The 13,113-nt window shown below is 40.7% G+C and overlaps 1 protein-coding gene across 2 annotated transcripts in view; it reads left to right on the top strand.

Annotated features, from left to right (window-relative positions):
• Positions 1 to 12,947, top strand: part of OXSR1 (oxidative stress responsive kinase 1) — a 90,225-nt gene extending 77,278 nt beyond the window's left edge. Inside the window, exons 13-19 of one of the 2 annotated variants that reach the window (XM_046669384.1) lie at positions 2,723 to 2,869; positions 4,486 to 4,550; positions 7,118 to 7,170; positions 8,529 to 8,597; positions 9,722 to 9,786; positions 10,204 to 10,318; positions 10,811 to 12,947. In XM_046669384.1, the coding sequence (XP_046525340.1) occupies positions 2,723 to 2,869; positions 4,486 to 4,550; positions 7,118 to 7,170; positions 8,529 to 8,597; positions 9,722 to 9,786; positions 10,204 to 10,278 (474 nt within the window). In that variant the 3' untranslated portion in view covers positions 10,279 to 10,318; positions 10,811 to 12,947. Of the gene's footprint in view, positions 1 to 2,722; positions 2,870 to 4,485; positions 4,551 to 7,117; positions 7,171 to 8,528; positions 8,598 to 9,721; positions 9,787 to 10,203 lie in introns of both variants that reach the window. The other variant, XM_046669375.1, reaches the window with a different exon arrangement.
• The last annotated feature ends 166 nt before the right edge of the window (positions 12,948 to 13,113 follow it).

Genomic DNA, 13,113 nt, shown 5'->3' with positions numbered 1-13,113 from the left:
CATGCCCTGCATCTCTGAGTGAGGATGATATGAGCTTAGCCTCTGCTGGCCAGAGATAGACATGAAATGTGTGCAAGAAATTTTTGTTGTTTTTTTTTTTTTTTTTCGAGGAAGATTAGCCCTGAGCTAACTACTGCCAATCCTCCTCTTTTTGCTGAGGAAGACTGGCCCCGAGCTGACATCCATGCCAATCTTCCTCTGCTTTATACGTGGGATGCCTACCACAGCATGGCTTTTGCCAAGCGGTGCCATGTCCCCACCCAGGATCCAAACCGGCAAACCCCAGGCCGCTGAGAAGTGGAACGTGCGAAGTTAACCGCTGTGCCACCGGGCTGGCCCCAATTTTTGTTCTTTTAATCTACTGAGAATTTAAGATTATTTGTTACTCTCTAACTTAGCCTATCCTGACTATTCTTAGTTTCTCCGAAATTAAGTGAGGGGATTTTACAGATTATCCAGAGTCTTTCTTTTTGGTTGTCTTGTTCCTTTGCCTAAATAGCATCACCACAAGAACTCTCACCTGCTCATACTCATATTCTCATGCTCATGACTTTTTTATTGTTTTTTAAAATTTATCATCTTACCTTTTTTTTTTTTCCCTGAGGAAGATTAGTCCTGATCTAATATCCTTGCCAGTCTTCCTCCACTTTATATGGAGGTCGCCACCTCAGCGTGGCTGACAAGTTGTATAGGTCCACGCCCAGGATCTGAACCAGTGAACCCCAGCCACCAAAGCGGAGCACACTGAACTCAACCAGTATGCCATGGGCTGGCCCCCATCTTAACCATTTTTAAGTGTACACACTTCAGTGGCATTAAGTATATTTACTCCGTTGTGCAACCATCACCACCATCCATCTCCAGAGTTCTTTTCATCCTGGAAAACTAAAACTCCCTACCCGTTAAACAATGCCTCCCCATTGTCTCTTCCGTCCAGCCTCTAGCAAGCACCGTCTACTTTCTGTCTCTGAATTTGAGGCAGGTGGTACTCTAGGTACCACCCGTATAACTGGGATCATGCAGTATTTGTCCTTTTGTGACTGGATTATTTTCACTTAGCATAATGTCCTCAAGGTTCATCTATATTGCAGTGTGTATCAAATTTTCCTTTCTTTTTAAGCCTGAACAATATTCTATTGTGTGTTTGTGTATATATATGTGTGCGTGTGTATGTGTGTGTGTGTGTATATATATATATATATATACACACACAGACACACACTACATTTGTTTATCTGTTCATCTGTTGATGGACACTTGGGTTGCTTCCACCTTTTGGCTGTTTTGAATAATGCTATGAACATGGGTGCATGAATATCTGAGTTCCTGATTTTGATTCTTTTGGGTCTACACCCAGAAGGGAATTGCTGGATCATATGGTAATTCTATTTTTAATTTTTTGAGGAACCATCATACTGTTTTCCATAGTGGCTGCACTATTTTACATTCCCACCTGCAATGCACAAGGTTCCAATTTGTCCACATCCTCTCATTACTTTGTTTTGTATAAGCTTTCTGTCTTTATTATAGGTAAACATATATGTGCGTGCAATTTGGAAGCTAACTACTCTTTTGAAATAGTGCTAATAATTATATTAACATTTTCAAAACTCATCTTAGTTCTATTTTCCTATCAAAATCCAGAACCAGTGAGTAACTTCTGATTTTTCTCTATTAGAAGCTTAATGAACATAAAATTTTGCTTTGTGTTTCCTTGATTTTACTTATGTAATAATCAGCTATTAGACCTCTTATTGCCCTTGAAATTTTTTTTCTTTTAATTCTGAATTTTAGCCTTTGCATTGATTTTTTTCACTAACTTATAATTTTGAATATATTTAACTTGATTTTGTACTCAACATGTCTTTTTTCTCCAAGCTACATAATTAAAATTTGAACTATTTCAAACATGCAAGATAATATATATAATGTCTATGTTAGTTATAAAGCTTCATACCCATTTTGAAAAGCGTTTCAGATACATTAAGGAATTAATGGTTGCTTGTCTTTATAAGTAGTGGAAGGTCCCCAGCCATGGAAAAATGTAGCTTCCATAATTTTGTATTATGTACTTGAATCTGTATTTTGGAGGTGCTTTTTTGCTAGGTAAAGAGGATAGAATAGATGTATAAAGAGGATAGAATAGATGTAGTTAAGAATAAATATGATTCAATGAACTGCCATTCTGAAAAGAAAAGTGAACTACCAATGTATGCTACAACATGGCTAAACCTCAAAACAATGCTAAGTGAAAGAAGCCAGACACAGAAGAATGTGAATCCTATGATTTTGTTTATATGAAATGTCCAGAAAAGACAAATTGATAGAGACAGAAAGTAGATCACTGTTTGCCTAGAGCTGGGAGTGGAGCAGGAATTAACTGTAAGTGGGCATGAGAGAACTTTCTGAGTGGATGGAAATGTTCTAAAACTAGATTGTGGTGATGTTTGCACAAGTATAATTTTTCTAAAAGTCATTGAATTGCACACTTAAGTGAATTAAGCATGATATAAATTACACCTCAAAATGCTGTTAAAAACAAAAATGCCTGGAAATATTTGCCTTCCATTTGGAATAGATGTGTTCACAGATGTAGAGATATGCCAGGACACTACACAAAAACTCCTCTGAAAATATCTCACACACATGAGACTCTGCTTGCCTGTCAGTAGATTTGCTTCCACTCAACTTAAGCAACACTGTATGTTTGTTTTTGTTGCAGCTCTTTCCAGCAACTGATCCCGTGGGTACTTTGCTCCAAGTTCCAGAACAGATTTCCGCTCATCTACCTCAGCCAGCTGGGCAGATGCCTGCACAACCAACTCAAGTTTCCCTCCCACCCCCTGCAGAGCCAGCAAAAACAGCTCAGGTAAAGCACGGATATGCTTTAATTGTCAGCCTTCTGGATAGATGAAGAAAGAGAAGTGGTGAACGCAACATAATGTAATATGGTTGATGAGTGGTAGATTTTGAAACAAGTTAGAAATTCTGTTTTCACTGTTTTAAATGTGTGCAGATACGAGTTTTACAAGAACCACATAGGTTTTTAAGCAACAAAATAAGTTGATGATGGAAACATTCCAAACATCAAAATTTGGGGGGGCTGATTTCTTGTCAGCTTTGATCATTATTATGTTTAGCTTCATAATGCAGCTGATGGAATTCATCCTGAGACTGGAATTGTCAGCTCTTCTGTTTCTTTTTGTTCATTTATGCTTATGTTATTTACTATCTCCAATCCAGTTTTCCTGTATTACTCTTAAGGTAGTTGTCAGATTTTGTAAGGGTTGATTTTGTTGAAATTAAGTAATGTAATCTATAAATCCACTTACTGAGGCATGCACAAACTTCATTAAATCATAGTACACTGGGGCGGGCCTCAGTGGTTAAGTTCGCGCACTCCGCTGTGGCGGCCTAGGGTTTTGCCAGTTTGGATCCTGGGCACGAACAGGGCACCACTCGTCAGGCCACATTGAGTCAGCGTCCCACATGCCACAACTAGAGAGACCTGCAACTAAGATATGCAGCTGTGTACCAGGGGGATTTGTGGAGATAAAGCAGAAAAAAAAAATTATAGTATACCGAAAGCAGCTGAGGGAATGAGGGCCCCACTGTGAACCCCTCATGCTATGTAGCTCCCACTCCTCCTTCAGGAAACTCAAATGCTGTAAGCAACATGTGGCCTTATGCTCCATGAGGGTAAGATAGGGCTTTCAGACTCTATTTATTAAATATTAGTGGTTTCTTTTTTTTCCTAACATTTTAGATGGAAAGAAATAAAACTGGGAGTTCTGATTTTTTTCTTTTGCACCCCGGTGGTTCATCTTGTGTTCTGCCTTTGGAGAACACTGCTCTGAGCCCTTCCCATTATTCATGGCACTGACTTTATTTAAAGCCCCAGCATTCCATTTCTGCCCATCATATGGAAAAAGATACAGTTGTCTTCTGAAAACTGATGAAAAGATTGAATTCATTTTCTAAACAACTTAAATAGAATATATATCCTTCAGTGAGCAAGGGATAGCTATACAGTTTTGAGAGGATTAGTTTAGCCATTAAAAGACCTGGACCCTCTGGTTGGGTGGACTCCTAAGGGGCAGCCAGTTTAGACCTTACCTTGTGTGTTGTCTTATATAGTACACTGGCTTATTTTTTAAAAGGAAAAATCTAGCTTCATGCTTTTCACCCCTGTAGAAAGGAGCAGGGATCTCAAAAATACAAAATTTAAATGTGGCTTTGTTTGGAATTTCATGTAGGTTTGAGAATCATCTTTCTAATTGTGTTTGACTCAAGCTGACATTCAGCTCTTGTTGCTGCCTTGGAATGCATGTCCTCCCACAGCAGGGAATGTCCTAGGGACTAGGCTGACCTCACCTGGAGATGAAGAGAATTGAGGCCAAGTGCACAGTCCTCTGCAGATGACCGTTAATCACATCCGTGCTTAATAGTCCAGGCACTGACTTTATAACTTTCAATGCTTTTTAGGCTCTGTCTTCAGGAGCAGGTTCACAAGAAACCAAGATCCCAATCAGTCTAGTACTAAGATTAAGGTAAATAGACCTTTTTTTGTTTTCTGAATACTCTGCATATGCTCTTTTCTCTTTGAAAGTTACTCATTTTTCTAATAGTCTGTGCCTGACAGTAACTGGATAAGATTGTGTGTCTTCCCAGCATCAAGTGCTATTTGCTTGCAGGTGTATTTCCCTCAGAAATAATAGCAACAGTGTGAGGACCTGGATGTTAGTAGGTCCTGCAACTGATACACACATTCTCTTAGTTGTTTTTCCATTAGTAGTGACAAATTTATGCGTTTGCAAGATAGCTAGTTTAGGTTAGGAGTGTAGTCTTTAATTGAGGAAGAGTTTTTAGGGGAGGGCCACTAGTTGGCTTATCTGAAGATTAGTCTTATAATTGTGACCATATAAGTATTGTGGACTCTGAGATCAACTAACCCAAGAATGGAGCACTTTCTAATTGTGGTAGATCAAATAAAGGCCTTGTTCTTAAAAGATGAAAGGAAAAACCTCTAAGTATATTTTTGATCCGTCTCTGTTTTACAGCAGGTGTTCTAAATTGATGGTTCATATAGAGAGGCCCTAACAAGTTGCTCACAGGAAGTACGACAGGTGGTAGTAGGTTTATTTTAACTCTCTTCCTTTGCAGGTAGTTGGATTAGGATTCAAGAGCTTTCTTGTCAGAATAGCTAGGGCTGTTGTATTGCTCTAATTAGGTCTCTTTCTATTCATAAGTGCATTTGAAAAACAATAAATGTTAAAGGCATCACCTGAGATAGTTCAGGCCTTCTTTAATTATTACTAACATTTTTAAAGAGTTCCACTGAATTACCCTTGACTCATTCCTCCTTCCACATGTGAATTCCTAGTCTTTTTCTCAGTGTGACTATAATTAGAGATAGAGGCAGTAAGAGCTGTTTTGAGAATGTTTTGATTTTACCACTAGGAGCAATTAAATCATGCCATAAGTGTGAAAACAGCAGGTTTGGCTACCTTTCCTTTCCAGAAGCCTGCTCAGTATACCTAGTCTCATCTCAGATAGTTCTGAATTAATAGAATGTCTTAGTACTCTCATCCTATTTTAATTGTACATGAGGAATACTACTTGTCTCTTTTTAAAAATTTGTTTTGAAATCTTATAGCAGTTAATAGTGTAAGAATTCTGTTTGGCATGTGCTCCAGGAAGGTGGGGAAGATACTTCTAAGTGATGTAGTTAGCTTTTTGAGAGGGTAATTTTTTAATGGACTATGTTCTAGACTTGTTTGTAGAAGAGGAAGCTGGATACTTATTCTCACTGAAGAGGACTTTGAAGTTAAATGTCTAGAAGAGATGATAGGCACATTTAATCCAGTTTAGCATATTGTTGTATCTGAAGATGTTTGTGCTTGGCATGCCAGTTAAATCACTAAAGTGACACTGAACATTCTATCTTAATTATTCAGTTTTCAGAAAGAATAGATTGAATAATTATATATTAAGTAGACTATGTATAGCACTCTTAGCTATTGTGGAAGAATACCAAGAAAAAAGAAAATGAAATGCCTCACTTGATAATCAAAGCTAGGTGGGAAGTTGATTTGTTTTATGTATTTAACATAGCTAAAAACAAATTTCAGGTAGTATACATGCAGAAATGTTAGTCTGTGTATACCAGTGCAGAGAGAAAGCAATGTGAGGGAAAAATCACTTTGGGGCAGGTTATGTTGGAGGTGGTAGATGTATTTTAAGCACAATTTCAGTAACATCCTCAAGCATTTGTCAAATAGACCTAAGCCCTCTGCATTGTTTAGGTAAAATGGATTTGGGTCCTCAGTCATCAGGCATGTCTCCCTTTAGACATAATGTTCTAATTTCTCCACCTTCAACCAGACCTGCAGGGAGCCTGGTAATCTCAGTACATGGTGTGGTGAGTGATTGCTGTAACTGTCCCTCAGTGGTCACATGTTTGAATCTCTGGAGTCATATATTAACTCTGCTGCCAGTATGGACCCAATTTCTTTCCCCATCTTCTCTGCCTGCCCAAATCCTACCTATCTATTAAGTCCTATCTAAAAACTACTTCTGAAGTTTTCCTCATTATCCCAATCTATGTATTCTTTCTTCATCCTCATCCTCTGAACTCCTGTAGAATTTAGGGGATTATGATGTATTTCATTCTCTGAGACTGCCGACACTCATCACCAGTGTTCTCCTAGGTGCTCTCCTAGGCCTACGGGGCGTGGAGGTGGGAGCGGGGATAAGGGTGAAGAGGGCATCCTGTATCATTTTAATCACCCTCCCTAGGCTTGTACAGATTCCCTCTGGGTTTTATTCATCACCTTAGTGGTAATAAGGATGGGAGTAGGCATATAAGAATCACCTCAAAAGCATGAGATCTTTATATTGCTCAATGGAGAACTTAAGTTAAAAGGGTTGTAGAACAATTAGATGATCACTCTGAGGTGTTTGCTCTGAGGGCTGCAGTGTGAGCTCATTAGGACAAATCATGTGATCTGTCGGAGTAGAGCAGTCTTTCTTGAGGCATAGCTTTCCTAGTATATGTGGGCAGAGTCTGTATTCATAAATTCAGAAATTATTTTACACGTTCTGTTTTCTTTCATAGGAATTCAAAAAAAGAACTAAATGATATTCGATTTGAATTTACTCCTGGGAGAGGTAAGGCATCAAAAACATTGAAAACAAAATAACTTCTGATTTGTTATTTAATGAAATGTGCCATGAAGAGTTTGTCCTTTAGATATATTTTACTTTTAAAGAATGATAAAAATGTTTCTGGTTTAAAAGGTTTGGGGGGGCATATGAATAAAATAAAAATGCTATTTATTTACTACTCACCTCATTTAGAAAACCTAGTATAATACAAACAGTAATGAATATAGCTCTAATTTACTGCTTACTATAGGCCAGGCCTTGTACTAAACATTGTCTCATTAAATTCTCAAAACAGCCTTCTGAGGAAAGATTATGATCCACATTGTATAGGTGATGTAATCAGGGCTTAGAGGGAGGTGACGTGATTTACTGCAATTCACACAGCCGGGAAGAGGTGTAGCTGAAATTCAAACCCAGATCCGTCAGAGTGCCGAGTTCTTGCCCTTATCACCGAACATGGTTGTCCTCAGTGACTCCAGAAGAAACAAGGCTTCTAGTTGCTTCTCTCCCCAGGCTGAAGCTGAGCTCTGTCATACATAGTTTCTGGCCATGAACTTCTCCCAGGGACAAGACTTGTTTTCTCTCTCGCCTTTGTTACTCAGGGTTCAGATTTAGGAAGTGGCCAGCAGCCAGCAGATCTCTGTTCTGTGTGCCATGCTTACCTCTTCCTGCTGTCTCAATAACATCAGCAACTAAGTATCAAAGAGAGCAGATGCAGATGTACAGAGGTCTATCTGTTTTACTTTTTAAAAGCCAGGCAGAGTCACATTTTAAAGAACTAACTCAAATTGCTGGTCATCCGCACAAGTGTGTGCACACCTTTTACCCAGGGCTCCTCCTGTTCCTCTGACAGGCACAGTGTTCAGTCCTTGGGGAGCAGCACTACTGAGTCAGTGCGAGCTGAGGTTGATTGAGGATTTTCTGTCCTCATCTTTAGTTTCTAGTTGTACCCACTGCTCAGATTGTACCACCTGGAATAATTAGACATGAAGAAAAGCCCACTAGAATGAAAAGAAAATGATTTTAGCAAAAAACATGTAGTGTAATCCCAAAGGAGAAGAGATTTCAATTTGTTCTCTCAAGATTTAATTGAGAAAAAAGTCATTCTGCTTTATTAGCCCTGGAGATGTTGCATGCTCATCATGTCTCAGAGGTCACAGGGCTTGGGTACAGGGTTACACTTGGAATAGGAGTTTCCTCTGAAGCGTCACTGTCAGGTGCTCTTCTGACAAGGGCCCATCTAAATTATACTGTTAGTGAGTTAGCAACTAGCTTGGGTGTGGCAGTGCCGGCACCTGCTCGGAGAGTTACCAGTCACGTGCACATCTAAGAAACAGAGTACTTTGTCTTTGTCTTTGCAGATACAGCAGAGGGTGTGTCTCAGGAACTCATTTCTGCTGGCCTGGTCGACGGAAGAGATTTAGTAATAGGTAACTACTTTGTGCTCTGCCCTTGTGTCCCTGTGTCTCTGTCCATGTACTTAGGACCCAGAAAACCAGACTTTGATTCCACTGAGCAGGTCCAATGGTTCTTGGTTTTGCTGAAATATTGGGGACAGGTACTGGGGACAGTTCCTTCCGAAAAAGGAAATTTCACTTCTGAGTTTGCTTTGCAACCCCTGATGATAGTAAGTGAAAGCACACCCAGGTCTCTGGGAGACTCTGGTAGAAGTGACAACAGAAGTCACAGGTTAAAGTAAGCTTGGCCATATCTAATCCCTTTTGGAGGATGAACTATACCCTTGTGGAGCTAAGGGGGAAGCAAAAACCATTAGACATTTAGTCCTAGAAAAAAGCAGAAGTAAGAAAAGGCCTCGTCAGGCCACAGGCACATATCACTAAAGGAAAACACCATTGTCTAGGGCAAGTCAGCAAAGTCTTTCTGTAAAGGGCCAGATAGTAAATAGTGCAGGCTTTGTGAGCCATGTAAGTCTGTGTCGTTTTTAAACCATTCTTAGCTCACAGGCAGAATAGAAGCAGGCCGCAGGCCGTAGTTTTCTGACTCCCAGTCTTGGGCTTTCTGGTCCATGAATAGGCAAATCATACCTCTTTCAACTGAGTGTCTTTCCTAAGTTAATACAGCATCTTAGGGGCTGGCCCGGTGGTACAGTGGTTAAGTTCACACGTTCCGCTTCGGCGGCCCGGGTTTCGCCAGTTCAGATCCCAGGTGCAGACATGGCACCGCTCATCAAGCCATGCTGTGGCAGGCATCCGACATATAAAGTAGAGGAAGATGGGCACCGATGTTAGCTCAGGGCCAGTCTCCCTCAGCAAAAAGAGGAGGATTGGCGGCAGATGTTAGCTCAGGGCTAATCTTCCTCAAAAAACAAAACAAAACCAAAAAAAAAAGCATCTTAAAGAAAGTTAATTTGACAGCGATTCAAATTTTCTTTGTGCTACTTGGAGTTGAGTTTAAAAGATAACTTTCGTTTGGGGAGTGATTTATCTTTCTGCTTCCATTTTGATTGACATAGAAGATCATTTAAGTTTTTAAAATAGGATTGAAAGTGGATTTACTTAGCTTCTCATTACTTTCTCTGTTTGTTTGATTACAGTGGCAGCTAATTTGCAGAAAATTGTGGAAGAACCTCAGTCAAATCGATCTGTCACTTTCAAACTGGTATTCATCCCTTCCTCCTTATTAACCATCTTACTTTTTACACACCAGCAGCCTCTACATACCAGATTCTATATTCCCTGAGTGATGAGAATGTTAAAATATGGTGAATTGTGTTCATTTAGCCTTCCCAAGACCCTGGGTTGACGTCTGCCTTTGAGTGGCCTCCCTTCCTCTCTCTCTCCCAGGAAACCTCCTATCCCAGGCCCTTGACTAGTCTCAAGAGAGATTGTTACCCATTCCGACTGCAGCTGTGTACCTAGTCCCTACCTTTTCTGGAGACACCTTCATCTGCTTCCTGTTTGTGTCCCAGGGACCTGCCCCTTACTGCCTTCCTTCCCATAGTCCCCATACCAGTTTTAATTGCTGCCTGCAATTTTATTTATCAATAGCCAGTTTCTCATTCTGTTTGGTTCCTAGGCATCTGGTGTCGAAGGCTCAGATATTCCTGATGACGGTAAACTAATAGGATTTGCCCAACTCAGCATCAGCTAAACCACAGCCCTGGAAAAGGCAGCCTGAGGAGATTCCACACGTGTGTATCTCTGTTGCTTCTGTTGGCCTAAACCCACTACTGCCAAAGAACCCAGCAACAAACCTCCCAGCTAGCAGCTTTAGAGGTCTTTCTTTATGTTCTTCCTGCCATCATTCCCCCTTTTCCCCACACGGAAAGAAAAGTTGGATCACCAGTGGACAGCATCCCTTCAAAGAGTTCCGTTAGTAAACTTACTGCACGTTCCCTCTCTTCCTCCATCTGAGAAGTGGCCCATGTGCCTCAAGGCCCAGGAGGGAGATCTGTCAGCTCATCTTGCCTTACTCCAATGATGGCGCTGGGTGGAAAGTAGCAGCTATATTGGGCTTCCTCATTCTGCCTGTTCTCCCACACCTGAGAGGCTGTGGGCATCTTGGGATAGCTCTTTACCACTGAAGTAGCAATTAAAAGTTGATTATTCAGCTGGAGCCCAGAGAATTTAATTTAGTGATTTTTTTTTTTTTTTTTTTTTTTGGTATCTGATGTGAATTCTAGGAACCTTTGTTAGGAAAAAGCACAGCCTCAGCTGGAGGCAGCCTAAACTGTGTTCTTGTTTTGTTCATGATGTTTCTAAGCGTTTTGCTGAAGCTGCTCTCAGGCACCCCTCTTCATTACTCCCTCCAGAAAGGGTTGCTAGCCTTAACTTCAGCTGGTGCAAAACATCTGACTGGAGTCGAACTTCAGCCATCGGATCCTTCAAAGTGGAACTTTGGACTGTTTTTAGAGAAAACATCAAGTAAAAGTGTAAAAGTGGCTTGTAAAAGTGAATTTTCCCAGCAGTGGTTTTTGAACAGGAGAAATCGTAACTCATATCATTTTGGAAGTATTTATTTTCAAATCTTAAAAAATTAAATTGAAGAAGAAACTGCTCCTTGATCCTCCCTTGGAAATCAATTTGCCTGGCCTCCAAGTCATGAGGAAATGCAAGGCTGAGATTTCTGCAGCAATAAAGGAGACTCACACTGGGCCGGGAGGTCTGCCTTCTGCCCCCTCTCCTGCACTGACCCTTTGGAGGGGGTCCACACTTCTGTGTGCTGAACCTGACCCAAGACGGAAAGTGAAACCACACGTGCCGTGACTTTTAGGATTTATGAGTAGACACTGTTCATTTGATTTTCTACAGAAATAATATAAATTATTCTTTAGGTTTAAAAAAGAGCACTCATAATGCAATATGTGAATAATCAGTGGGGTTGATTTTTTTTTCCTACTGTTTCACAGTCAGCCTTTGTCTAATTGTAGGTAGCCCTAACATTTTGTGTATGAAAGGGATACTGCCTTTGTCTAACTGCAAATAGCCCTAACAAATTTTGTGTATGAAAGGGATACTCAATCTGGCCTTAAGACAACACACAAAGATGGGTTTTGGCCCCATGGAAAAGGGAGAGTTCCCTCCTAGAGAATCATTCGAGCCCTTTCCAGTGTTGTTGGTCTGTGAATAACAAGATTGCTTTATCTAATTTTCTCTTGGAGCATCTCTGAAAGCTTTGCCCACAACTGACTTGTCACAGTTTTTGTTTCATTCTGAGCTTGTAGTTTTAGTCATGGGCTGTCTTCACCTGCCCTGGATGCAAAGGCATGTTGGGAAAGGGATAGATGTTGGGGAGGAAGAGAGGGAGTGGGGATTGGGAACAAAGTAGATTAGAGGCACAGACACCAAAGTCCATGGTCCCAGCAGGATTGGTAAAAGGAGGGAGCCTGCTGAACCTGGAGAGAGAAAAGATTGATCAGCTTGCTGAAAAAATATTTAGCTTTTTTTTTTTTTTGGAGGGGGGTTGGGGGGGAATGTGGACAAGGAGGTAGGAATAAGGTATGAAAAAGAGACAGTGTCCCCTTTGGCACAAGACTAATAGCTTACCTTAGAGTCTTTTTGGTTTCAAACAAGCCCATCATGATCTACTTATTTCTGAGTCCAAGGGGTGTTGGCATCACTCTATTCTAGCGTTCTGTGTGGAGGTGGTCTGTAGCCCAGGCTGGGAGGAAGCAGCAGCCCATCCTCCTGTTGAGTTTCTCCAGCTGTCTATTACGTTTGAACTGCAGTGGGACAAGCATGACGATAGAAATGGGCTTGGGCTTTCTCTTTCTTTTTAGTTCATTTTTTGCCCTGCTGGGAATTAGGAGTCAGACACCAAGCCCCAGGACAGTGTTATTTCTTCTGCATGATGAATGGTGGACTCCCTTTGCTGACTTGTGCAGTGATGCTGAGAAAATAAGTGAACAGAAACTTCCCAGGTGGGACAGCACGTGACCTATTGAGCACCCTCGCTCCTTTCCAGGAGTGGTGGTTCGGGGTGCACCTGTGTCCCTGGGTCCCCAGGATTCCCTGGTCCCTGGGGCAGGGACTAACTTAGCAGGTAACATGTGCCAATGCTATTTGTGAAATGTATGGTCTTTCTAAATGACTAATGGATTTATTTGGGTTTTTTGCTTAAGTGTTGAACCAAATTCTAGAGCCAGCTGATACTATTTAATAATCTGGAAGATAGAATAATGGTGTATCAATAAATGGAGGTTTCTCCTTATGATGTATGCTAGATTATGGAAGATGTAAAATATTTGACTCCCCCCCTTTTTTGACTTTGTATTTTGCTGCATGTTTCCTTCATTTTTAATCAATAAAGAGTAAATTGTCTATGGTGGTGGAAGGATTCTTTACTTTAGCAGCTGTTGGTGGGGAGCACTGGGGAGAGGGTCAGGGAATCACTACTAACTTTAATTTTTCACGCGAATAGAGAAAAGCCAAAATGCACATAAACTAAAAAAATGTGTGTATTGATCTACAAATTTTCTAGAAAAGC

This window comes from Equus quagga, chromosome 1 (genome assembly GCF_021613505.1).
Source record: "Equus quagga isolate Etosha38 chromosome 1, UCLA_HA_Equagga_1.0, whole genome shotgun sequence".
Taxonomy (NCBI): Eukaryota; Metazoa; Chordata; class Mammalia; order Perissodactyla; family Equidae; genus Equus; species Equus quagga.
Note: the sequence above shows the minus strand (reverse complement) of the source record. Positions and strands in the feature narration are given on the sequence as shown.